Consider the following 26,903-nt stretch of genomic DNA (forward strand, 5'->3'; position numbering starts at 1 on the left):
TCACTTGTGGGGGGCACTGGGCATCAAATAAATGCTAAGAAGGGTTAATAGGAAAGGCCATTCGTTTAGATAAGAAATCAAGGACAACAGCTGTTTGTATATTTGTCTGTTTATATCCTGTAACTACAACCTTAAGATCGAAGATGTGTACATAGTGCATTAATCTAACAAATACTACCTATATTGTCTGCATCTTATCTCTGTTTGACCAGAAACTGCTTTATGTAAAATCATAGGAAACAGAATGTTAACTTCAAAGGTGGTTTATTGTGGGCTCAACAATAAGAAATCTTCAGACACATGCTGTGTTCAAAACATTTGGCAGGGGAGCCTATTTCAGCTATCAAAGAAAAACCTGAAGCACGATCCTGTGATTTCTCATCTGAACTTTTACAGGGAAAATTTTTGAGCCATTGGCCACATGGGAGAGTCCTGGTTTTGGGAGGTGCAATCTGTAGAAAAATATTTAAGAACTGAACTGGTTCTCAGAGCAATTAATACTTTTTGAGAAATTAACAAGGATTCAAGTTCTTTAACACTTTAGTATTTGTCAACTATTAAATTAAAAAACTGCATATTCTGAGACTGTGACCAGCACAAATTAAAGTTGATCTTAAAAACTCTAAACAGTGCAGTCAAAACACTCTAATAGCCCAGAAGAAATTAAATCCACACTTACATATCTGTGTAGATGCTGTGCTATTTATCTGCTAGATTTGCCCTCATCTCTGATTATTCAAGATAAAAATCAAGAATCTATCAGCTGCCTACAAGACAATACATTGCTACTTGCCTTCAGGAAACAAAGCTCACAAATTAAACCAACAACAATGCATTCATGAAATCTTTGTAAACTCCCACTCAAAGAAATATTTATACACAAACACCAGAATGATGTGTAGTATATAAGAACTTAAGAAGAAAAAGAAAATGCATCTTCAATCTCCCAAGAACATCAGGGTTCTTATGTAAATGATTAGAGTTTAAGCACAATCTCAACTGGATTCTCATTTTCATGAGTGCAATTTTGTGCACACAAATATTTGTGCTCATAGTTTAGGTAATTTCAACTAAAAAAATGGCATTTGGCAACTTAAAAGCTGGCTCTGAAATTGCTCTGTAATGATATAAAAGCAAAATGAAAATAAGAATTGTAACTAGTTTTCTTACTGTATGTTTATAGTTTTACATTTGGTTTCACAAAGACCTGATGACAAATATTTTACAGATTTTGCATAAAGCACTGCATACACTTTTCGTATCCCAAAGCCTACTTTTTAAATGCTCTTTGGTAGACACATTTCAGTTGTCTTTAGTGAGTTAGTCAATAGTATATAATTGGAAACAAGAAGATAAAAACAACAGGACATACATTCTAAAATCTTTATTAGTGTGACACAGGCTTTCAATGCAGACTGTCAGGTTGACAGACTTCTAATTATCCTCCATATTAAGTCTTCGGAAAATGGTTGGCTGGAATAACTTGATAGACAGACCCAGATTTTGAGGCCCTTCCTAACATTTCATCTACTATTACCACATTCTGTGTAGTTCCTTGAAGTCAATGAGCTTATTTATAGTGTTACTCATTGTGAGTAAGGACACTAAAATCTTGCACTTACAGCACTATGCTTCCTTTTGCTGTGAGCCCACAGAAATTGGAGAAAGTAGCACATTACACAGCAGCTAACAGAATATCCTTTTATATTCAATGTTGCAATGTGGTTGTCAGGGAATGGCTGCTCTGCAACCTCTTTTCATGGGGACTCTGAAAATATAGTTCATGGAAGTTAATGCCATTCCTTGTAGCATCAACTTCTGCTCTGCTCCTGTACCCACTTTTTGGCCATGTCTACACTATGCAGAAGATTGATGCTGCTGCAGTCAATCTTCTGAGGTTCGATTTAGTGCGTCTAGTGAAGACCCACTAATTCAAACTGAGAGGGTGCCCCTGTCGGTGCTGGTACTCCTGTTCCTCACGAGGCATAAGGGAAGCCCACGGGAGCGTTTGCTCCTGCTGACCTCCCACTGTGTGGATGGTGATTTAAGAAACGTTTACTCCAGCTACATAATTAAAATAGCTGGAGTTTCATCTCTTCATTTGACCTTCCCCTTTAGTGTGGACCTGCCCTTTGAGTCAAAGTCTGTTCTCTATTGTGACTAGGTATTATTGCAGAAGTACCACCTTGTCTGTAGATTTGGCGCTCCATTCATTCGATTCTTGCTAGGTTTCATGAGCCCCGTTTCCCCTCTTGCAGTATTTTATGGCCAGGAATTTAGGTGATTTGCATTAGCATCTGTAGTCAAGAAACTCCTGGCAGAAAGAATATCAGAGTATCATTGTAGTGACAGGATTTGAGAGAGCAGAGGCTTTCCTTCACTCTGCAACAAAGGCACTATCCAGATTTTAGACATTTTATTTTTAGGAGTTTGAGGTGAGATGATACATTTTTTTAATTTGCCAGCCACTAAATATCTGATTGTCCTAGGATTTCTTACCCATAAATTCACCCAAGAAAATGCATTATACCCCCAGCCTAGAACTGCCAAGGATAACCAAAACTCTTTACCATTCCTAGAATTGCTTAATGCATTCGTTGCAATGTTAAAAATGCTAGTGTATACCTAGAGAACTCTACTGAGATTTACAGGCACTATGTGGAGATTATGTGCAAAAGTTTGCAGGCTGTTTCTGGAATTGCTATTAAGTTTTTATGAAATAGACTTCTTACAAATATAAAGCATCTTCTCCCTCTCAGAAATGAAGAAATTACAAAAAAAAGTTTCAAAAGTATCAATACAATAACGTAAATGGTTAGAAAAAAAACCCTAACTCCATTCCTGAAAAAATGATGTGAAAAAACTGCAGCAAATACCACTGTACAAAAACCACCCGAATAATCTCATGCTCTTGAATTAGTTTTCGTTCTTTGGGAGTAACTGTCCACCAGCAGAATGAAGACTTTTTACACTAAGTGCCCAACACCTGAAAGAAAAAAAAAAGTTTCAGATAAACTGAGTGAAACATATAACATGTAAAAGGAAATTCAACTTGAACAAACATCAGCTACTTTTTCTGTGTTCTGTATTATTCTCCTCAGATAAAGAATTCCAGGAAGCAGTAATATATTATTTGCAGTGTAATAATGCAAAAAAAGACAGTGGAGATTGAGCTGCACATATAGAGTATTTATCACTTCTGTGTGTTAAAACCTGGCTCCATCAAAGATAATGGCCAAACTCTCTCTCTCATTGGATTTCACCTTGTGTGTTTACATGTAGAAAATTGTGTTTAGTTCTCAGGAAATGACACAAGTCAACATTTTAGAAGGTTTCAGAGGAAAGCTACAAACAAGAGTAAAGGCTTTAGGAACAGTATTCTGAGGAAAGATTAGAGGTCTAAGTATACACCATATAACTATGGCCTGTGCAAATTCACGTCCTGGAAAAAAGACATCAAGGACCATGAAACCAGACCTCCCAAGTAAAATCTAACTACTGGAGTGCAGTGGCAGGCTACAGCCACCCCAGTCCCGGGTTCCTACTGTGCACCTGGCTCCAGCCATTAGTCCATCCCAGCTTGTTTGATGAGGATGGGACTTCCCTTCCTCTACGCAGCTAATCCTGGAAGGGGGGGATGAGGGAGGAGGAGAGATCAGACCCAGCTCCGTGTACCTCCCCAGCTGCAGGAATCTTTCACTTCTGCAGTGCCACGTCACTGAAGTGTGGCAATCCCACAACAATAGCTTGGCAATCCCCCTTGTCTTCCATTCAGGTCAACACTCCCCTCCTTCCCCACGGTTACACTGCCATGAAATTTCCAATGTAAAAACATGAAATACACTCATTTAAAAACCGTTGGGCTATGGGGGTTTGACCAAAATGGATTGTGAGTTTGGTAGAACCTTATCTATAACTAGCTGATGACAGAGTTAATACAATTATCTATACATATTTTAAGGGTATAAATAACAAGATCAAGTATCATCATACAAGAGGGATATCTAGTAATAAAGACATTAGAAAAGGTTACTTATCCTACAGTAACTGGAGTGTCTTTGAAAGCAGACCGATTGTCTCTCCAGCTAAGTTCCCTCTAAATTGTGTAGCCATGCAGCAGTCTATCAAGGGCTGCCCAAGTGCTCAGGGCTACAGTGGGGAAAGGCAACCCTCCCACATTCCCAGAGCTGCCACAGATGGGGAGAGGCCCCCTCACCTCCCCCAGATCAGATGCTGCTGTGGTGAGAGACAGTGTGGTGACGGGGGGGACGGCCTCTCCCCCACTGCAGCTTTGGGGCAGCCTAAACCTTATCTCCAGCCCCACCCGAGAACCTGCACCCCCTGTCAGAGTCCTCACTTCCACACTGATCCTCTGCCTCAGCCCTGAGCCTCCCCCCACACACTGAACCCCACTCCCATGACATGAATTTTGTAATGTGCAGCAATATAGAGGTGATGATGCACCACACATTATCTACATATCGGTGCACATTACAAAATTCATTCCACATACGCATTGAAAAATTAGAGGGAACATTGGTCTCCAATTCCTTTTCCACTGAGAACAAAAAGGTGATCTGAAGCATAGCGCAAGGAGGACAGGTAATGGAATACAGATAGGAAACACACGTATCAAAGCACCTCCGGTTACTATACGTATTTTTCTCTTCTTCAGTGAGTGCTGGTCCCTATGTGTACCCCATTGTGGATGATGGAGAAGCTGTACTCAAATAGGAGAAAGGTACAAAGATGCAGACGGCCAAGGTGTATAAAGGACTGCCATTCCAAAGGACACATTAGCGGAGGAGTCAAAAGCATAATGTTTGGATGGAAGAGAGGGGGAATTCTTGTCATGCTCTAAGACTTGGAACATACAAAGTTCTCTTGGGGTCACCTCACAGACTTGTGCAGCTTAGGCAGGGCTGATTTCTTCCAAGGATTGGGAGGAGGATTTAGTTTCAGGCCTGCTCTCTGCTCTCCTGACAAGACCCAAATGAGGCATATGTGGGGGCTGACAGCCTCAGTCTTGAGTTGGATCTCCTGGCATGAGGCAGTCTCCTTGCTGAGTCAGGCCAATGGACAGGGTATGGTGAGAAGGTTCCCTGGCTTGGTTCTGATTGGAGTCGCATGGCCTTTTCCATTCAATGCTTCCTAAAGTGAAGTTCCTGCCAGTTCCCCAGCTGTACCCAGAAATAACAGGAAATAGTGGACACTGGCACTATGTGGGCTTCTAACTGGTGGCTGTTGCTGAACAAGAAACAGAGATTTTTGAAGCCCTGTGTCCTAGGCATAGTCCGTTACCCCAAATAAGGACCGGGGTGTGGTGGGAGGGAGGGAGACTCTCACACCTTCAGCTAAAACTATAAATTCTAAACACCTCCCAAACTATTTACCTATAGACAGACATAGATATGGTCACAGAAAAAGGAGAAAACAGAAGCTTTGGACCCGGTCCAGGTTGGAGCTTCCATGCAGTGCTGAGAAGGAACTGAAGAGTCAGTCAGTCTTCCCCTCTTACCCCTCACTCCCTTTATCTTCTCAGCCAGAGACATGAGGCGAGCAAGAGTGCACGTTAGGGATGTATGTGACTAGTCAACTATCTGATAAGCATAAGCTTATCGGGTAGCCGACTAGTGATGCGACTAGTCGCTTCCCCCCAACCCTTGCTGCCTCTATCAGAGGGAGGCAACAAGGAGGAGGGAGCAGGAGCCGGTGCTGGGGAAGCCGACTTAAAAGCTGGTTTTGCCCAGCACCATCTCCGCAGGAGGCAGGGGAGATAGAGGCACAGCAGGAAATAGCACAAGCGGGCACTGGGGCTCTTGTACATTTCAAAGGCTAAGGCGCTGCAGGGAGTGCTGGGCCAGTGCTGGCCTCTCGTCCCTGCGTGGCTTCCGCTTGTGAACCTAGAGGGCTCTTGCTACAGTTCAAAGGTGGAGGCACCCTATAGAATAATGGAATAGTCAATGGAAATTCCATCAACTATTCGATTAGTTATTTAATCTAAATTTAACATCCCCAGTGCACATGTGGACAAACAGACACTGATTTTAAAATTCTCCAGCTCTGGCCACAGGAAGCACATGCTTGCCCACAGTTAAATACTCCAAAGGTCCAGCACGCAAAGTAGAAAGCCTGTTTAGATAAGACTATTAGGAATAACTTTGACAGTGAGCCTTATCAATTTGTGAAAGTCTCACAAAGGAAGCAGTGGAATCACTAGAAAGATTTAAAATTAAACTATTGAAAAACTGCAAGAAATTATACTGTTCTGGTCTGGTGAGGAACAAGAGAAGCATGCCCTGGAGTAGTTAGCAGGACTTTTCTGTCTAGGATTCTCTATGGTGAAGTCCTGCACATTTGGTCTAAAAGGGAAATACGCCTTGGTTCCAGCTGGAGTTGTCAAATTGTCTTATTTTATTAGTTTAACTAGGATTCAATAATGAAGATAGTCTTTCTGGTAACCAAAAGGATGGGTTAAAAAGAACTCTTACCCACTAATATTAAACTAACTTGTTTTCTGTTTCTCAGATTTTGCACTGGAGGACTGTTCCTTTGCCTAAAAGGGAAAAGGAAAACAAAGCATGGGTGAGCTGTAAGCTATTGTTTCAGATTAGAAATAAAAATACTATAACAATTACACATGAGCAGGGATAATGACAGCACCTAAACGATCTGTATCTGTGAGACATGCTCCACAGCAGTAAAAGGGGAGGCCGGGGGAAGCGTGCTCCAGACGGAGATGAAAGAAGAGATGCAATCACAAGTAGAAATAGATACAAGGGAGTGGGATGACTAGGGCAACAAGCTCTGATGGGGAGAATGAGGATTTTGAATGTCATGAGGAACATATGACTATACACACCCCACATCTGCCCAGCATGTTGCATTGGATTTACTCTCTTTTGAAGCAGCAATTCTTTGCATGCACACAGGAGTGGGTCAAACAGAATCAATTATTTAAGAACACTTTCCTCAAACTGTAATGTCGAAATAAAATTATTTCAGACCTAAGTTGCCCATTCCCACACTCAAATTTGTTCAACAATCCAGCTCAATACATATTAGGAATGTATCTACCATTTTAGGATCTTCAGGTTTTCCACTGTCCTTTGTTGCTGGTTTCATAGTGGCAGCAGCTTCCTTTCCACTTTTGTCCTACACTCAAAAGAAAAAAAAAGTCAGTTACAAACTGTTCAGATTTGAAAGAGAAAGCCTGCTGACTCAAGAGTACAGGGAATCAATAACAGCTCTAACCCTGGCATCTGTCCTCAGAAACAAATTCACTTTCAAACAGACAGAAGAGCCAACAGACTGGTACCATCTTCCTGAATCAAATGGAGTCTAGAATATTTGGGCAAGATCCCTGTCTGGCAGAAGAAAAAGGATGAAGCTGATCCTTGGGTGGCCTACTGCCCTGACTACGTGGCCACATTCCATATTCAGTACAAAGCAGGTGCACCACACCAAAGAATCTACTCCTCAGTCCACAGACAAACTGTACGTTATGGGACTTGTACCATTTAGACACTGTATATTTAGGTGGCTAACTGCAAATGTACCGTTCATGTTGTATGTGCTGAGGAACAAGAGGTTTTGGAAAGATAATGAAATAAGGCACTCTGGTTTAGCTTTGTTGATCATCCAAAGCAAAGAGCTCCTTTCTAGGGTTAGGCTAATGCTTGAATCAGTTTTAATAAGGATGGTTAAATGGGTTAGGGTACAGAGTCCTAAAATCAGTGCCAACAATTGCTAAGAGATCTGGGAGAAGTCCAAAGATCAGCCCAAACATTCACTCTTCTTATCCCAATGAGAAAAATTAAATGTATTTGGAGGACATAAACAGGATGAATTGTCAAGCAGTGAATGAGAATTAAAATACATTAATTTTTACAGCTCAGGAATTCATTTCATTTAATATACTCCACAATGGTTGAAGTAATCTAACAAAGATAATTGTTTATTATCCAATCGATACTGGGGAGTCTGGAGAAAAGCCCTAAATTACTGCAAAAAATATGTAGTTAAACCCTGTTTTCTTTCCGTTCTTACCCCGTGATGACCACGCAACTTTCTATAGATCTGCTGTAGTCAGCAGGGCTATCTGGAAACAGAATCACCTTCTTTTTTGAGAACTGTATCTTGTTCGTAACCTATAGTTTAATAGGGTATTTCTTACAAACAAATCACGAATTACAGGAAATGTTTTAAATAGGAGATTACTGGTAACTGTATCAGTAACTAGGTGTTTTACATTTTAACTCTGAGAAAATCAGCTAACTCACAGAAGTCACTTGTGACCTCAAGTTCCTAAGAGGCCAACAGAAGTTGCTGATCTGGGCAGGAAAATGTATGTTTGGCAGCTAGAAGGCCAGGCTGAGTCAGGACTTCCAGGTGGTCAATATCCCCAAATCCCCAATTCCAGATTTAGTCACATATCAGCTTCCTCTATATTCTCCGGAGTGTAATTATCCATTCCTATAAATTTAACTATGGTACCATCTCTAAGCTGTTGACTCCCAAATGTACCTTCCTATCACCTGCCTTCCCTCACTGTGCAATCTCACATCTCCAGCCACTCTCATCTTTCCAAATGGATGTCCTACCACAATTTCAAAGACCTGTCAACTCCCTTATCTTCCCCAGCTTATGGGCCAGCTATGTTGGTGTTATACTTAAATTCTCTCTCCCCCTTACTTTCTCATAATATCCAAATTCTCTCCAGACTGTCAAGTCTGGACTTCTACCACTATTTTTACAGCATCTTCACAAACCAGCTTTTCCTTTGTTCCAACCTTCCCTTAGATCTTGATCATACTTGCAGCCACGAAGGCAAAACTTCTCCTCTCTGCCTTCATGTTTCATCTTGTTCCACCTCAGCCTAAACAAAAGCTGCTACTGAAATCTACCCTGCTCTCTCATTGCTCTAAGGCAAGGGTGGGGAACCTTTTCTGGGTCAGGGATGCTGACCCACAGGAAAAAAAATCAGTTGGAGCCACACACAAGTGAGAAGCCAATTCCCCCCCCCCCACCACCATCACCACCACTGACAAGGAGAAGCAGAAAGACACTCCCCACATCCCTCTCCCACACCAGAGCGAATAGGGGCCCAGACTAAGTAGATTTTCTATGATCCAACACCAAGGTGGGGCAGCAGGGAGGTTGGCGCGCCAGTGCATACTCCCCAATGCTGGAGGGAAGGGGCACTGAGTCTCAGTGGCCAGATCCAGGCAAGCCAGGGGCCACATTCGCCCCCCAGGCCCGAAGTTCCCCACTGCTGCTCGAAGGATTACTTCAACAGGATTTTTCTCTCCTGCGTTACATTCAGACTTTTTGTCTTCATCAGGGCCACATGCAATTCCAGCCTCACTTATATATCTATTCTTATTTCCTCCTGATCTTTATCCAAGGCAGACTATGGAAACAATTGGGATCTCTGGATAAGAACATGAGAATGGCCACACTGGGTCAGACCCATAGTCCATCTAGCCCAGTAAGTATCCTGCCATTTGACAATAGCCAGTGCCAGAAGCTTCAGAGGGAATAACTAGCACAAAATAATTATCAAGTGATTTGTTCTCTGCCATCCAGTCCCTGCTTCTGGCAGTCAGAGGCTTAGGGACACACAGAGAAGGAGGTTGCACCCCTGACCACTTCGTTAATAGCCATTGATAGACCTCTCTTTCAAGAACTTGGCTAATTATTTTTTGAACCCAGTCAATTCTCATACTTCTAAAAGTATGTCAGACCAACACTGAAGCCTTAACAGCGTCCCTTTAAGTTACACTTCCCCATAGCAGAGCATTTGAAAGGGTAAACATAAACAGAGTCAAAGCAAAAGAAATAAAAATACTAATCTCCACCTGTGCGGGCCATTAATATACACTAATTCACAAATTCCTGGGGAGAAAATATCGTACCTTAGAGTGTTGTGTTGTGGCAGGAGTTTTTGCGCAATTATCAAAGTCCCCTGATAAAGCATCAATAGCTGCAGAGTCATCTGTAGGTTTCTGTAACAGACACAAAGTGTAGAAGACAAAGAATTCATAGATTGTACTCTAAGATTATCAAGTAAAGCAAAAAACGAATCTTAGCCAGCAAAAATATCCTAAGCACTTTTTTCCAATCCACAAAGCTGTATACATAGCATAGTTCTATTCCCCGTGTAAATGCAGCTCCCTGAAATCACTCGTCTGAAACTTTCAAAAAACCTGACTCCTAGTCCATATTTAAATAGATAACACTCAGTTTCCTGATTTTCAAGAAGTGCTGCCATTTTGAAATCAGAGCTATTAAGGCTCAGCATTTTTTTTTTGAACGTAAGGCTACTTATATAGTTTCTTAAATATGCTTTTAACAATTCATTTTTTAAAATCTTGATTCCATATTCTTATTACAGGTGAAGCTGGTAGTACTGTCTAATTTAGACTGTACAGACAACCTTAACTCTGAGACATTCTGAACTTTTCAATACTTGACTTTACAACTTTAACATTGTTTTAATATAGCTGTGCATGTAACATCCACATTACAAGTACTTATATGAAAGTCTTTATTCTCACTTAAAATAAGCAAAGCATTTCTATACCTAGTCACCAGCATTTAAGGATTTGCAATATACAGTGTTAATGAATCAACAACATCGTTTAGATCAGCATTCAGTTCACAGTACATTCAGGAACAGATTATAAAACTTATTATTTTTGCTGCATTATAAAACTGTAATGACTTTTACCTTTGGTTCTTTGGGTTTCACATCCTCCTTTACTGTTGGCTTTACTGGTTTACCCTTTAAAAAGCAGATAGATTTCACCCTTAATTTGAGCTGATGGATCAAACTTACAGTGAAATAAACTCTTACTTTATTCACAATCCTTTACTGTCCCTATCTACTTTACAATCCATTTATTATACCTACACAGCCTTCTTCATCAGATTCTTGTGACCTCACATTTTTTCCTGTTTTAATGTCCCCCTGAAAATTAATCTACATTTTACCCTAGATTCTTTCAGTAGGAGAGAACTTGGGACACACTGTCTGGCTCTCATTTGTTGAGCATGGTCATTCCCTTGGCATGGCAGTGACTCAGTAAAATGAATGACAAGACTATTCCTGCCAGTTCCACAAAACCGGTAGTACTTATGTAATGTTTCTCATCCACAAACCATGAGCCTGATTTTCAACTATGTGGATCCCAGTACTTCCTGGTTACATTGATCACTGATGGCTGTTTAAAGTGGCTTTAACAATTCTGACTTTGTTCAATGTAAAAAAGAACAGTCCATTTTCTCTGGATGAGACATAATGGTTTAGGGACTCCATTCTCCCATCTAAGGGGTGGGGATTTATGTAGGTAATGCCAATTGATAGGTCACTCAGGTAACTCCAATGGTTGCTCACACAATTTTACTAATGGGAGAACTGACCTACACATGCGTAAGCTTGTTGCACTGTTAAGATGACTGAATCCAAATTCAGAATGTGGCCACTGAGATATTTGGCTGTGTTTACCTGCTCATTTGTATCCAAAATATGCCTGTAATCTGGAGGGATTGTATCATCTCTTTCCCCAAGTTTGTCTTTGTGTTCAGATTTAGCATTTTCCTAAGAATATGAAATAAAACACTGTTACTGATCTCCTCCATTAGAAAGGTGGGGTCAATTAACAGCAAACGGTATCTACTGCTCCTGTAATTTTGTGTCATACAAATAACTGATCCAAATAGAAATGCTAGGATGACTTTATTAAACAGAGAATTTTTTTCAGTAGTAGCTCTTATAAAAGTCCTCCTCTTTTGGAAAAATATTTTATGAGCACAAAAGCATTTTTATACACAAGAGTATAGGCATCACAGTGGGAATGGGTACATATCTGCTTAATCACAAACAGTGCACTTTGTGTACAAGCTTTAAAAACTGTTGCCCTCTGATACTATTTTAATACGTTAAAACCCACAAAATGACAACAGATCTTTTTCAAGTACATTTTCAGTTTTGCTTCTCAACAACTCAGCTCCTTGTGTTCAGCACACTGCACCATCATATTAGAACTTATCCATTTACTACTCTAGTTCAAACTTAAGGTTAAAGTTCTTATAATGCCATAGCCGTGTGTTGCAACTCTTCAGCCATGCTCAGAATGTGTAAAAATGCAAGGTTCTTGCCAGCCAAATTTCACAATTAAATGCCAGTGGTCTGTCTCTTATTAGTTAGGAAACAGTCAGAATTAAGTTGCAGCCAGAGACTGTTTTAAACATATGATTAGGAGGATATGGCATCATAACATCCTGAATACCAGGGAAGAGGGAAGCATTCATTCGACAGTCAAATCTGTTTAGGCTGCTTTATGTATTATTTGATTAGATGTATGTATATTTTTCAGCACATATTCAAAAACTAGCTATTTACAGTAAAAAATTTAGAGGACTCTTTTTTAACTGAAAAACAAAGCAGCCAAATTAGCTATAAACTTTTTATGTATGTTTTGTTAAAAGATACAACAGTTAACATACATGTTCTATAATTTGAGGCACATATACCAAATTTTGTTCTGGGCTTTCTGTCATTTGCCAACATTAATTATTTTTATTACATCAGTACTTAGTTGGACACCCTTTCAGACAATTTATTGCAGTTTATATAGTGCTTTCTTCAAAGATTTAAAAAAAAATGAGGGACCAACTTCTGCACATTTTTTTAACCTGTGCAATCCCAATGACATGCGAATGAATGTATAACGTGTACCTGTCTGTCCAAAATGCTAACTGTTTTGATATACTGCCTGAAACCAGGACACCCTCAAGAAAACATGAAATGTTAAACTGAATTACAGCTATTGAATAAAAACGAAGCACAGCTTAAACATAGGATACATGAACACTTTATCTTCACTAAAATTATTCTTGTGCTTGAAAATAATGTATCATATTCTCTTCTGTGTAAAAGAAATACATTAAAAACGATAAGGTGTATGTTCCATTTGTTTTTGGTGGTACAAGCAGAGAATAGTTCACTACCTTTACTTTATCCACAAGAGGTTTATTTTCATCAGGATCAGGTTCTCTTTGTCCCAGTGAATCAGACAGGAGGTCTAGGGCATCATCTTGCTCTTTCCCACCCTAGCAAAATGTAAATATATTCAAGAAAACATGACACAAAAACCCCTGGATTTAAATGAGATACAATAAACACTAACTTCATCCAACACAAAGACTACTCTGCCATTGAAATACCATAAATAAAATTAATTGCAAAGTAGTGACCATCATAGGAAAGTTACTGAATATTTACAAGTTTCAGGGGATAGACGAGTTAGTCTGTACATGATAAACTTAAAAAACAACTAATGGTCTGGTAGCACTTTACAGACTAACAAAACATATAGATGGTATCATGATGGTTACAGCCAGAGAAGAGATCAGTTAGTATAGACAAGGAAGTTGAAATGTCTTTGTTCTTCTGCTACAAGCAAACCAATTCTAATTTAGGAAAATATTGAAACTAGAAACAATTTTAAAATGGATCATCTTGACAAACAGGTGCTCTCTCATTCTGCCAAGGTAATTATGGACATGTCTACAGAACAGTAAGAGACCTGCAAAACGGATGCCGTTGGCCTGGGTTGGCTAACTTGGGTTGAAAAATGCAGTATAAACATCTGGGATTAGGCTCTAGCCTGACCTCTGAGACCCTCCTTTCCCTTCATTGCATCTTATACTGCACTATACCTTTTGCTCTGCAGCCTGCACCTGAGTCACTTCACCTGGGCTCTATAACTCAGTGCTGCAATTTTTTTTGTTTTTTTACACCGAAGCATATACATACCTTATTAGTTAGATAAGCTGCGAAGCAAGTGCCAGTTGCCTAACTTAAAATTCCCTGGCTGTATAATTTTTCCATTAACATTTGAAATGTTTTTCCTTCCAGAATGTGCTGCTTTTTATTTAAATCTGTTAAGTTTTACCTCCTGAAAAATTTAGCTTCTCCAGTTAATAGACACATAGTTAATAGACACATAACAGAAGAGTGAGCTTTCACTGCACCGGAAGGAGATGGGGGATGTGTAAGACCCCTGCTTATCCAAGCTAAGGAAAGCTCTCCTCTGATTTTAGCAGAGGATGGAAAGAAGCACTCTTCCCCATTAATCCTTACTTTTCCTGCTTTGTCATGACGACATTATAGAATTCTACATTTATTTGCATTTTCTTTTTCTAGCCCACCTGCAGGTGCCTCGCCAAAAGCAAGCAAATAAAAACAAACCAACAAAACAAAACCAGAAAAACCCAACCTCCATACCCATTATCATGGCCGGAAAGAAAATACCCATCAGGATCTAGCTCTTATTTTTATTTATCTGACCAAATATAGGATTAAATTCTGGCAGACAAAAGATGGGGGGGAAGCATAACAGACCCCAAAAATGTGCACATACACACTGCAAAAACAAACAACAACAACAACAAAAGTGTGCTCCTATTCTGGCCAAAACCAGTCCCTCTCACTGATCAATTATAAAATCTATTCCAGTTCAGAGCTGAAAATGAGGCTATTCATACAGACTATTGCTGGCTCTTGCATGTACATTCAGATTTTCTGAATATTTACTCACTCACCTGGGGTTTTTCTTCAGACTTTGGCAAGAGTGGTTTTCCATCTTTATCCTACAGGGAAAAACACTGTTTAACAAAGCAGTTTTCTAGAACCAAAACACCCAGGTCTTTCAGTAACAGCAGTTAAAATATACAAAGTGTTATTACATAGCATAGTTTCCTGTCCCTTCCCTGCCCCACTTTTTGATTGCCATTGCTCAGGCTTTGGCACAAATATAGTTGTAGGCATTTAAAATTACAGTTCTACTCTGAAAGACTCTAAAAAGGTCATTGTGAGCTTCCCTGGTTTTTGTCATTCCACTGCTTATCAAATATGCTTAATTTGCAAATGAATGCCTAACTGGGAGCCCTGTTTAATCAATCCAAGACTTAAGGTCAAAGAGGACCATTTCCTTCTAACAAATCAACAACCCACATTAATCACAACTGCTAGGCCACATCTTGTTATGTCGTCCATGTTTCTGGAGAAACCAGGAGAGATGGACAACTAAAAGCCTTCACTCCTGCTGCTGGCCAGGAAGTTTCTAGAACTTGGTTTATGTTACATATATGTACAATTTGACTCACAGAGCAAAACTGTACCCAAAATGCATGAGCCTAGAATTATTTTCCAGAGAAAAATCTATCTTCTTAGTAGCCAGTCTCAACAGCAAAGGGTTCAATTTTACAACAGGCCCCACCATTAAGAACTGCTCTCAAAAGGTCTCCGGCTTTCTTCCTCTAACAGGTTTTAGTCTGAACCTTATCACCAACAAGAATGCATGTAGCTTACTGGGGGGGCAGCTGAAGGAGCTGCTGAGTGCACTCCAGAAGCTGTAGTGGAAGAGACAACTTCTTCAGAGGTAGCTGGGGAAGATTTAACAGGCATGGATTTCTAAAACAAACAAACAAACATACACTGTTGCTACGAGTGTGTAATACTATAAACATATATAAGAAATCCTAAGTTTATGGGAAGCACATTTAAAATAAAAAACAAGTGCTCATCTGGGACCTGATTTTTGTGACATACTGTATCTATTTTAGCCTAATTCACACACACAAAATTAGAGGGCATAACAGTTCTTGGGAAGTCATTTAAACTTACCGTATTTTCCGGCGTATAGGGCGACTGGGCGTATAAGACGACCCCCTATCTTTTTAATTAAAAGATAGGGTTTCATCTTATACCCCAGCGCCCCTCCGCCTCCTTTGCTCCCGGTGTCCGTGGTCTGCTGGAGATGGTCCCCAGCAGACCAGAGGCACCGGGAGCAAAGCCGCCAGGAGCGCCAGGGCTCCCCCCCCCCCCCCCCGCTGGAGCCCCTCCGCGGCTTTGAAAGCCTCGGGGGAAGCCGGCGGGGGGGCATCCCAGGCACGCATGGGCTGCCCGCCCGCCGGAGCCCCTCCGCGGCTTTGAAAGCCTCGGGGGAAGCCGGCGGGGGGGCATCCCAGGCGCGCATGGGCTGCCCCCCCGCCGGAGCCCCTCCGCGGCTTTGAAAGCCTCGGGGGAAGCCGGCGGCGGGGCATCCCAGGCGCGCATGGGCTGCCCGCCCGCCGGAGCCCCTCCGCGGCTTTGAAAGCCTCGGGGGAAGCCGGCGGCGGGGCATCCCAGGCGCGCATGGGCTGCCCGCCCGCCGGAGCCCCTCCGCGGCTTTGAAAGCCTCGGGGGAAGCCGGCGGCGGGGCATCCCAGGCGCGCATGGGCTGCCCCCCCTCCAGAGCCCCTCCGCGTGGCGCGGAGGGGCTCCGGAGGGGGGGCAGCCCATGCGCGCCTGGGATGCCCCGCCGCCGGCTTCCCCCGAGGCTTTCAAAGCCGCGGAGGGGCTCCGGCGGGCGGGCAGCCCATGCGCGCCTGGGATGCCCCGCCGCCGGCTTCCCCCGAGGCTTTCAAAGCCGCGGAGGGGCTCCGGCGGCGGGGCATCCGGCGTACAAGACGACCCCCGATTTTTGGGGGATGTTTTTTAACTTCAGAGGTCGTCTTGTACGCCGGAATATACGGTATGTTTTCTACACTCCATACCTCAGAAATAACATGCCCATCTCAGCCTAGTGGGTTTAGACACATTCTCTCCATTAAAATTAGTGGGTGAAATTCTGACCTCACTGAAGTCAATGGAAATGGTCATAGAGATTTTAATGGGTCTAGGACTTCATCCCATCTGTCTAAATCCCCTAGACTGCTTTGAAAAAACTTAATGATTGTATGTTACCATCGCAATCATCTATTGAACTAGACATAACATCAGAGCACACCTGATTTTTCTTTATTGCCTGGGTCAGTATTTTACTTCCTACACGTACTATAAAAATAATGGAAAATTATTTAAACAACTTGAATATAAAACCAAATACAGAACAAATGCATGCAGAGATCTTACTTTAGGTGTTGATAGCGGTGCAGACTGTAATGTTGTTGCTGGGGAAGTGGCAAATCCCTTTGACAAAGCATCCAGAATATCACTTTCACTCATGGGCTGCAATTAAAAAAAAACAAAACTGCTTTTTTATCCTTTTTTGTTGTTTGAAATCTGCTGAATCGTCTGATTATACCTGCATAATTTAGAGAATCAGAATATAGCTGAAAGCTTAAATAATAGGAAATCGTTTCTTTCTCTGTTTAATGAATAATAAATGGAAAAGTTTAAGATTTTCTGAATATTTACTCACTCACCTGGGGTTTTTCTTCAGACTTTGGTGGGAAGAGTGGTTTTCCATCTTTATCCTACAGGGAAAAACACTGTTTAACAAAGTAGTTTTCTATGACCACGACATCCAAGTCTTTTGGTAACAGTGGTTAAAAATATGCAAAGTGTTATTACACAGAATATTTGCCTGTCCCTGCCCCTCCCCACCCTTTTTGATTGTCATTGCTCAGGCTTTGGCACAAATACAGTTGTAAGCATTTAAAATTACAGTTCTGCTCTGAAAGACTCAAAAATGGTCATGTGGAGCTTCCCTGTTTACTGTCTCTCCATTGCTTATCAAATATGCTCAGTTTGCAAATGAAAGCCTAACCTGTAAGCCCTGTGTAATCACTCCAGAATATGCGTCAAGGAGGGGCGTTTCCTTCTAACAAATCAGCATCAGTAACAAAGGTTCTGCAGGCTTCAGTTATGCCTGTGCCACCCTACTATCATCATATCACCACCGTCGGTGATATTTGCAAAAATCCCCAAATTGATGGCAAGAGAAGGATCACGTGATGATTACCCATGAGCTTCACTGAGTTACAGTGATGTAATTAATTACTATTTGTGCTTCAAACAAATAAAATCCAAAGAATCCAACTGATCCCTCTCACCCAATTATGCACATTTGAGTGCATAAAGCTAAATTAACTCTGCCTGCATTTAGATACGTAACTAAAAGTTGCCTACTACTGGATATGCTAATACACCACAAATTACAATGATGAACTACAAATTGCAATGAACCCAACTATTTTGTAGTAGTATAGTACCTGAAGCAATATCCACGTCGGAGGAAAGCGGTGCAAAGAACATAGGAATATGCTAAAAAAATTACCTTTGCTTCTATTAATCTGTATTCAGGAGGGATTGTTTCTTCATCTTCTCCCAGTTTTTCTCGTTCTTCTTGTTTAGTTTTTTCCTAGGGAAAAAAAGGGGGAGGGGGAAAACAAATGTGGAATCTCTTTCAGACATGTCAAAAGGCCCTTACACACTGCAAGTGAGCAAGTTGTTGACTCTCTTTCACTACAGCATAATTGTATGCAGATTTTCCCTTACAAGGGCAGTTTCATTATCAGGAAAAATATGCTTTCTTCTGATGCACCTTATATTGAATTTCCCACTCACTTCACTATAAAATGAGGAGTAATTCCATTTATTTTAACAGCATAATATCTGGCAGAAAATGTTCAAATTGTGAAACATGGATATCTTCATAAAACAGACTGAAAGATCCTTCAACTAATATATGAACCCTGTTTCAATTATAGCACACTTTACAAATAAATGGAGCTATACATTTTAATTCTTCATCTTTATGTTCAGAAAGAAGAGGAAATTTACTAAATAAGCCAGCAAAAATCTAAAGATTGTTTTATTTTGTAGACACTAAACATTGATTTTGTTTTAAATACACATTTGACTTCTGCTTTAGCTTAGTTTTTAGACACTAAATCATAGAATCAGAGAATACTAGAACTGGAAGGGACCTCGAGAGATCCTCAAGTCCAGTTCCCTCCCCTCATGGCAGCACCAAGAACCCCTGATAGATGTCTATCCAACCTTCTCGTAAATATCTCCTGTGGCAGAGATTCCACAACCTCCCTGGGCAATTTATTCCAGTGTTTAACCATCCTGACAGTTAGGACATTTTCCCCTATGTCCAACCTAAGCCTCCTTTGCTGCAATTTAGAACCATTATTTCTTCTCCTATCATCAGAGGCCAAGGAGAACAATTGTTCTCCCTCCTCCTTTTAACACCCTTTTAAATACTTGAAAACTGATATCATGAGAAATGCTTATAAGCAACTGCTGCATTGCCTATGTATTTTTGTTTCTGTCCTTTATCATTTTTCCATCAATGTCTTCTCTTTGCCCATATGGAAAAGCCATTGATCCCAGGAACTGCGTGAATGTAGAAAGGATACTGTGTTACCAACTATTTCATTCTTACCATATGCATGCATGCCTAAAATTATTTTTTTTTAAATCACTTCTCACTCTGCACTAATTTATGCTAAGAATGTTATGAAACGCTACCTCCAACTAGTAGCCTGGAGCCAGTATATTCAGCACCATGATATGATTATGATGTGTTTTATTCAAAGTATGCTCTGTGAGGTATCATTTTAAAGTCTTGATCTGTTGAACATTATATCCTGTTTAATTGCATGTATTGCTATATGTGTTACTAAAATATGCTGTGAGGTTGGGATGCCCACAGCCAGCCTTTCAGCTGCAGCAAATGAGGATCAGACAGAAAGAATCTACTCTCCCAGGGATTTCTCAGTAAAGGCATGTATGCCATGGGAACAGACTAGCTCACAGCAAGGATCTTTCTAGCAGCTGTAAGAAAGTATAAAAGAGGGACAGTGACATCATCATTTGGCCTCTTTCTCCCCCTCCCCCCATCTCAATACCTGGAAGATTATCTGGAAGGCACAGACTTTGAACTAGGGATGTAAGTGACTAGTCGACTAGCCGATAAGCAAATGCTTATCGGACAGTCAACTAGTGACTTGACTAGTAGCTTCCCCTGCCCCCGCCATGGCTGCCTCTAGAAGAGAGGCAGCAAGGGGGCAGGGGGAGAGACGGATCTGGTGCTGGGGGGGGGGGGAGAGCTGGCTTAAAAGCCGGTTCCCCCCAGCACTATCTCTGTGATAAGAGGGGACGGGCACAGCAGGGAACTGGCAGCACTTCTTCCTCTGAAATGTAGCAAGAGCAGGGATCTCAAAAGCAGAAGCGCTGTGGGGAGCCTGGGGTGAACTAGGGACTTAAACAGTCCCCTGCTGACCCCATGCTCCCTGCTTTTGAAATGTATAAGAGCCCTCCTGGGACTCCTGTACATTTCAACAGGAAGGTGCGCAAGGTCAGTGGGGGGCTGCTCGAGTTCCCCACTGGCAATACTCCCTGCAGTGCTTCCACCTTTGAAAAGTAGCAAGAGCTATCAGGGCTCTTGACACATTTCAAAGGCAGAGGCGCCCTTACTGACTAATCAAATAGTCCATGCAGATTACACTGACTATTTGATTAGCTGATTAATCTAAATTTAACATCCTTACTTTAAACTAGGGAGACTGGACCCTCTCCAGCCTGGGACCAGTCCATATATTGAGGAACTGTAAGCTGCCAATACCACCCAGGGTGAAACACTGATTCAAGTCTTGCTTTGTCTGTTTAAATTAGAACTAAGATTGAACATTTATTTTTATTTCTTAGGCAGACAACTTTGATCTCTATTCATGCTACTTATAATCTATCTTATATATCTACTTAATATCTATCTTTCTGTAGTTAATAAATATGTTTTATATTTTACCTAGAATAGTGTGCTTTTGGTTGAAGTGCTTGGGGAATGTCAGCTCAGATTACAAAGGCCGGTGCATGTCTACTATCCTATGAAGATGTGGGAATGAATTTGCACTGTCCAACACAATACTGAGCAGAGCAAGACAGTATATTTCTGCGGTGCAAGCCTGGATTACTGGGAGGGAATTGGCTGATGCCTCTAATTTGATGGTTCATGAGTAGCTGGGAGATCATTCACATAACTGACTTGGGTTTGTCCTGCCTGTGGAGGGCTGTGTAAATAGTGCCTGTCAGAGGCTTATAGCTTGACATTAGCATCACCGTGTGAGAGGCAGCTCAGGCCTAAGGATCCCATCGCAAATTTCTTAAGTGAATTCCTTCTACTAGTTTCAAGGGGAAGTTCTGCTTAAAAATAGTAAAAATAGATGACAAAATGTGGCCCATTGCAAATGGGTAAGTCTAAGATAGTATAACATAAATCACAATAACTACTTTCACAAACTGTTTTTTTAAGGCCTTGGATATTTTAATACCTTCACTTTATCCACAGCAGGTTTTTCTTCTTTGGGGTCAGGTTCTCTCTTTCCTAGACTACCACACAAGGCATCCACTGCCTCATCTGACACACCTCCACCCTAAAAAAGCATAAGATGTTATTAATCATAACTGCAAATTGACAGTTAAGCTATTTTTGAAGGAACTTATTCAGAATTTCTAGCCACAGATTATAAAAACATAGTAATCTTTATTTTGCGCCAAGATACAAACTATCCATACTACTAAAACCACAAATATAAATAGGGCCCTACCAAATTCATGGCAATGAAAAACAGATCATGGACCCTGAAACCTGGCTATTATAAGAGGCATTGCCACCGTTACATCTGTGTTGCTTTCAGAGCTGGGCAGTCAGAGGCACTCAGTCCAGCACAGAAGCAAGGGTTGCCTGGTATGGGGAAGGTCGTTACTTTTTGGGGGACAGGCTTGGCTTTATGGATGGGTGACCACCCAGGGCACCATAGTCAAGGGAGCGCTGTGCTCACAAAGGCCACCTCTCACTGCCAACCCAAGACCCTTTTAGCCCCTAAGCCATGGATATGCTAGAGCAACCTACTGTGCGCTGGGCGCTAGTTGCTAGTCCTGACCTGGCTGTGGAGAGATGGGACTTCCTCTGCATGGGCCTAGACCCACCACTGAGAACCTCCCTCAGCTGTAAGGAAATTCCATGTTCACTGGCCGGAAGGCCCAGTTCTGAAGGCAGTACTATTCCAGTAGCAGCACAGAAGTAAGGGTGGCAATACTGACTCCATCTAGAGTAGTCTTGTGCTCCCCAATGATGACCTCCATTTGTGTTGGAACTCCTACAGTTATAGCACCATGAAATTTCAAATTTAAGAATCTGAAATTGTGACATTTTCAAAACCCTTTATCAAAATGGGCCCTGAATTTAGCATAGCTTTCCCCTGAAACTGTGTCACCACAGCCAAGGTCCTCCAGGATCTTGGCAGAGTGTTTTTCAGATAGACGCGATCAACAACTTGACACTTCCATAAGTTTTTATTTATATACCCCATGAACACAGAGGTTCATAGAATCTGCCAGTAATCTAACCACCTCAAACACATAAGAGGGCAGCTGGCTTTTTTAGCTGATCTTAAGTGGTAATAAAAAGTTCACAAACAGCATCATCTTAAAGGGGATTTAGGAAAGCATCTGAACCACATACCCTCTACCATAGTGAAACTATTGTCTGTTTCAAGAAAAAAATTGCATCACAAGAGTTCAAATCATGGGTGTTCTATAGAAAATTCAATGTATATCATACAGGCCGTGTCCAGACTCAGGGGTTTTTTCGGGAAAAGTAGCCTTTTCCCGAAAAAACTTCCCCTGCGTCCAGACTCAAGCCGCGTTCTTTCGAAATTATTTCGAAAGAACGCGGCTTTTCTTTCGATGGCGGTAAACCTCGTTTCACGAGGAAGAACGCCTTCTTTCGAAAGTTCCTCTTTCGAAAGAAGGCGTTCTTCAATGTAAAGAGGCCGTCTTCGAAAGAGAGCATCCAGACTCGCTGGGTGCTCTCTTTTGAAAAAGCGGATTTCTCTTTCGAAAGATCCGCCTGCAGTCTAGACGCGATCTTTTGAAAGAAGCTCTTTCGAAAGACCCTCTTTCGAAAGAAGCCTGCAGTCTAGACATAGCCACAGATAAGCCATGAAGAGAGTGTTCTGCAGTGCTTGGCAGGAAAATCTGTAATACTATTCCATAAAGCCATATACTTCTCTAGCTTTTCACAAAACAGCTTTGAGCTTTTACTTTAGCACCAGTTCCAATTCTCTATGGGATTACTCACTGTAGTAGTAGTTGAGGGAGCTGAAGACTGTATAGTAGAAACTACAGCAGAGGAAACAACTTCCTCTGCAGGAGCCTTTTTAGTTGCAGTAGCATCAGATTTCTGAAAGAAACAAATGCGGTGAACTTTATTAATGTATGGAAGCACAGAGCAATGAAAAATCAGAAAAAGAATATGAAAATATAAGCCTTTTTTTAACAGAATGCAACAAAGAATGGCTGTTGCAAGGTTATTTGAATAGTAGTCAGCGTAATACACTAAAAAAGAGCATACATTTAAGCTAAAAACCAGTCACAACACTAGCAGGAATAGGCAAAGTATAAACTACCAAGGACAACTGGAGAAAAAGATAGAGGAGATATTTCTGGGAAAAGAATATTATGGATTACAGAAACCAGAGAAGTATGGACTTTACATTTTAAGAAGCGTTCCTCCATCCTAAAATTGTATCCCGTGACAGTGAAACTGAACACTGAATATTAAAAAATTGTTTAACACATAAGATTGAAGGAAACTTACTTACTTTAGATGCGTCAGTGGGTTCAGATGGTTTAGACTGGGCTGCAGGTGGTGCAGGACAGACAAAATCTTTTGAAAATTCATCTATAAGATCAGATTCGCTTATAGGCTGTAATGCAAAATGGACACAAATGTGGTATGAAGGGACTGATTCAACTGTTTTTATAAAAATTTTACCTTAACTTTTCAAAGCAAATTTGCTTGGTCAGCAGCCAGAATGCAGCTTTTAAAATATATTGCGAATCCATAGCTAACGAATATTTATTAAGAAAACCCGTTCCAGAATTTGTCGAGTTTTTCAATTAAAATGTTTTTAATGGAGTAACATTCCATTTAAAAAATTGTTTACAATGTTAGTGAAAAGAACGTATAAGTTTTTCATTTCATTAAGCAGAATAAGCTTTCAAAAGAAACAGCATAAATTACTCATGCTATGTCTACTCTGTGAGGTCTATACTGGCACAGCTACAGCAATGTAGCTATGCCAGGATCACTGCATAGCATAGGCATAACTTACGGTGAAGGAAGGCATTATCCCATTACTGTGGAAACAGCATCTCCCTGAGTGATAGCAACTGGATCGACAGAATCAATCTTCCATTACCCTACCTATGCCTACTCTGAGAATTGCGTCAGCATAGATGTGGTGCTCGAGGGTGTGAAAAATTCACACTCTGATGCTGTACCTACCTTAAGTTTTAAGTGTAGACTAGACCTAACGATTAGTATGACAGTATTCTATTACAATGCTTAAAGTACAGATCATGTGTAGGTAACTGGAAGCAGACAATATCACCATTTGACTCTCACTTTTAACTCTCAGCTCAGATATCTACCATTTTAAATAAAATTCAGCTTTTGCCCTCCCAAATTAAGCTGTTTGCAACTTTTTTTTTTTGGCTAAAATAATGATTTCTAACTCGTAATGGTTTCCTCTGGGAATGTTTTAGAAACAGGCTACAATCTGTACACAGTTGTTCTCCTTCAACAACGTGTCATTGATGGTTCTATGACCCTTTTTGTGAAAAGTGAGACACACTAAATATTTACATTTTTGTGTAGCAATGGTCTCCATCCTGTCTCTACGTATACCACATACAGAATAATAATATTCAACTTTAATATCAGTTAAAGACAGATGGCTAGACAGTAAAATACACCTACACTTATCCAGTGTGTAAACAAGTGTGTCTATAAAAAGGGACCGAGATTGTGTAGTTATACTACAAACATAGGAGAATAGATGACAAAGATGGAACACAAAAACTATCATCAGGAATCCACCAGAATATCTAGTCACAATCCCATAATATTGTTTCTTTTTTAACCTTAGGCTTCTCTTCAGGTTTTGGCAATAATGGTTTTCCATCTTTATCCTGCAAAGTAAAACATAAATAATGTTAGTTCTTCCATGCCAGTAACCCAATTGTAAGTTTAGGATATTTGCAGTAGGAAAGGTAGCTAAACACATAATCTGAGTAATAAAAAAACAAACCCAAAATTAAAATACACAAGAAGCAAAATTTGTGGCATACCACATTTGCTGACATACACTGACAATGTAGAATTTCACAGACACATTTTATCTTCATAATATAGGTTAGGAGCAGCAAGTCTCCTTACCTTCATCAGTGGAGCCTGACAACAGAAGGAAGCCACAGAAACTATGACTGGGCACAAAAGGTACATCTAGACTACATGCCTCTGTCGCCAGAGGCATGTAGATTAGGCTACCAGACATAGGAAAATGAAGCGGCGATTTAAATAATTGCCGCTTCATTTAAATTTACATGGCTGCCGCGCTGAGCCGACAAACAACTGATCAACTGTTTGTCGGCTCAGCGCGGTAGTCTGGACGCGCGGAAGTCGACATCAAAGGTATTTGTCGACCACCCAAGTATGCCTCCTAGGATGAGGTTTACCTGGGTGGTCGACAAATGCCTTTGATGTCGACCCCCGCACGTCCAGACTACCGTGCTGAGCCGACAAACAGCTGATCAGCTGTTTGTCAGCTCAGCGTGGCAGCCATGTAAATTTAAATGAAGCTGCGATTATTTAAATCTCCGCTTCATTTTCCTATGCCTGGTAGCCTAATCTACATGCCTCTAGCGACAGAGGCATGTAGTCTAGACGTACCCAAAGTGAGCCAGACTATATTTCAGTATTGCTCTTGAAGGGCATTTCTCAGCTGGTCAGATACTGCTGCAACCCGAGTGGCACAACTGCTGAGAATCCACCCCTAGGTCAGTCACTACTACATTCCTCCAGTTTTATGTTGGATTAACTCAGCATTAATGTAACACAGGAGATAACTCAATAGTCAGATAGGTCCTAAATCTGTAGTCTTTATGGCTCTGAAGAAGTTCTGAATGTCACCTTACGCAGGTGAGCTTCCCAGGACTGCAAGCAGATACCCTCAGAGACTTTCAGTGTACGTCTAGACTACATGGCTCCGTCGACAGAGCCATGTAAACAAATTTACCCAGCATAGGCAAAGAAGCGGGGATTTAAATTATCCCCGCTTCATTAAAATAAACATGGTGGCCGCGCTATGCCGACGATGCACAGCGCCGCAGTCTAGACGCGGATCGGTCGGCTGGGGAAGCCTTTGCCGACCGATCCTTATGCCTCATGAAACGAGGTTTACAGGATTGGTCGGCAAAGGCTTCCCCAGCCGACCGATCCGCATCTAGACTACCGCGTTGTGCCGGATCAGCTGATTGTCGGCACAGCGCGGCCGCCATGTTTATTTTAATGAAGCGGGGATAATTTAAATCTCTGCTTCTTTGCCTATGCTGGGTAAACTAGTTTACATGGCTCCGTCGACGGAGCCATGTAATCTAGACATACTTTGAGAGGTAAGAATTGCCCCCACTCAGAATGGAACGTGCTACTTATTCGGCACTGGTGAGGCCACATCTGGAGTACTACATCCAGTTTTGAAACCCCCTCCTCCCCAATTACAGAATGGATGTGGGCATGTTGGAAAAAGTCCAGCAGAGGGCAACAAAAATTATTAGGAGGCTGGAGCACTTACGTGCAGAGTCTGAGGGATTTGGGCTTATTTAGACTACAGAAGAGAAGAGTGAGGGAGGATTTGATAGCAGCCTTCAACTCCATGAAGGAAGGATCCAAAGAGGATGGAGAGAGGCTGTTCTTAGTTGTGACAGATGGCAGAATGAGGAGCAATGGTGTCAAGTGGGGAGGGAGGTTTAGGTTGGATATTAGGAAAAACTATTTTACTAGGAGGGTGGTCAAGTATGGAATGGGTTACCTAGGGAGCTGGTGGAATCTCCAACCCTAGAGGTTTTTAAGTCCTGGCTTGACAAAGCCCTGGCTGGAATGATTTAGCTGTGGTTGGTTCTGCTTTTAGAAGGGGGTTGGACTTGATGACCTCCTGAGGTCTCTTTCAACCCTATGATTCTATTCTATGATTCTATACTACTGCAATCTAATGAG

At 41.4% G+C, this 26,903-nt stretch overlaps 1 protein-coding gene across 5 annotated transcripts in view; it reads right to left on the bottom strand.

Annotated features, from left to right (window-relative positions):
• Nucleotides 1-247: 247 nt before the first annotated feature.
• The window catches only part of CAST (calpastatin), a 101,021-nt gene continuing 74,365 nt past the window's right edge, over nucleotides 248-26,903 (bottom strand). For all 5 annotated transcript variants that reach the window (XM_075932101.1, XM_014571325.3, XM_025182416.2 and 2 more), the window contains 16 exons: nucleotides 24,773-24,820; nucleotides 23,449-23,553; nucleotides 22,926-23,027; nucleotides 21,115-21,216; nucleotides 18,111-18,194; nucleotides 17,257-17,307; nucleotides 16,964-17,059; nucleotides 15,380-15,481; nucleotides 14,611-14,658; nucleotides 13,015-13,116; nucleotides 11,510-11,602; nucleotides 10,733-10,786; nucleotides 9,918-10,007; nucleotides 7,078-7,155; nucleotides 6,492-6,556; nucleotides 248-2,986 (listed from right to left, as the gene is read on the bottom strand). In XM_075932101.1, the coding sequence (XP_075788216.1) occupies nucleotides 6,506-6,556; nucleotides 7,078-7,155; nucleotides 9,918-10,007; nucleotides 10,733-10,786; nucleotides 11,510-11,602; nucleotides 13,015-13,116; nucleotides 14,611-14,658; nucleotides 15,380-15,481; nucleotides 16,964-17,059; nucleotides 17,257-17,307; nucleotides 18,111-18,194; nucleotides 21,115-21,216; nucleotides 22,926-23,027; nucleotides 23,449-23,553; nucleotides 24,773-24,820 (1,206 nt within the window). In that variant the 3' untranslated portion in view covers nucleotides 248-2,986; nucleotides 6,492-6,505. The remainder of the gene's footprint in view (nucleotides 2,987-6,491; nucleotides 6,557-7,077; nucleotides 7,156-9,917; nucleotides 10,008-10,732; nucleotides 10,787-11,509; nucleotides 11,603-13,014; nucleotides 13,117-14,610; nucleotides 14,659-15,379; nucleotides 15,482-16,963; nucleotides 17,060-17,256; nucleotides 17,308-18,110; nucleotides 18,195-21,114; nucleotides 21,217-22,925; nucleotides 23,028-23,448; nucleotides 23,554-24,772; nucleotides 24,821-26,903) is intronic.

The sequence above is a fragment of the Pelodiscus sinensis genome, chromosome 6 (assembly GCF_049634645.1).
Source record: "Pelodiscus sinensis isolate JC-2024 chromosome 6, ASM4963464v1, whole genome shotgun sequence".
Lineage (NCBI taxonomy): Eukaryota > Metazoa > Chordata > Testudines > Trionychidae > Pelodiscus > Pelodiscus sinensis.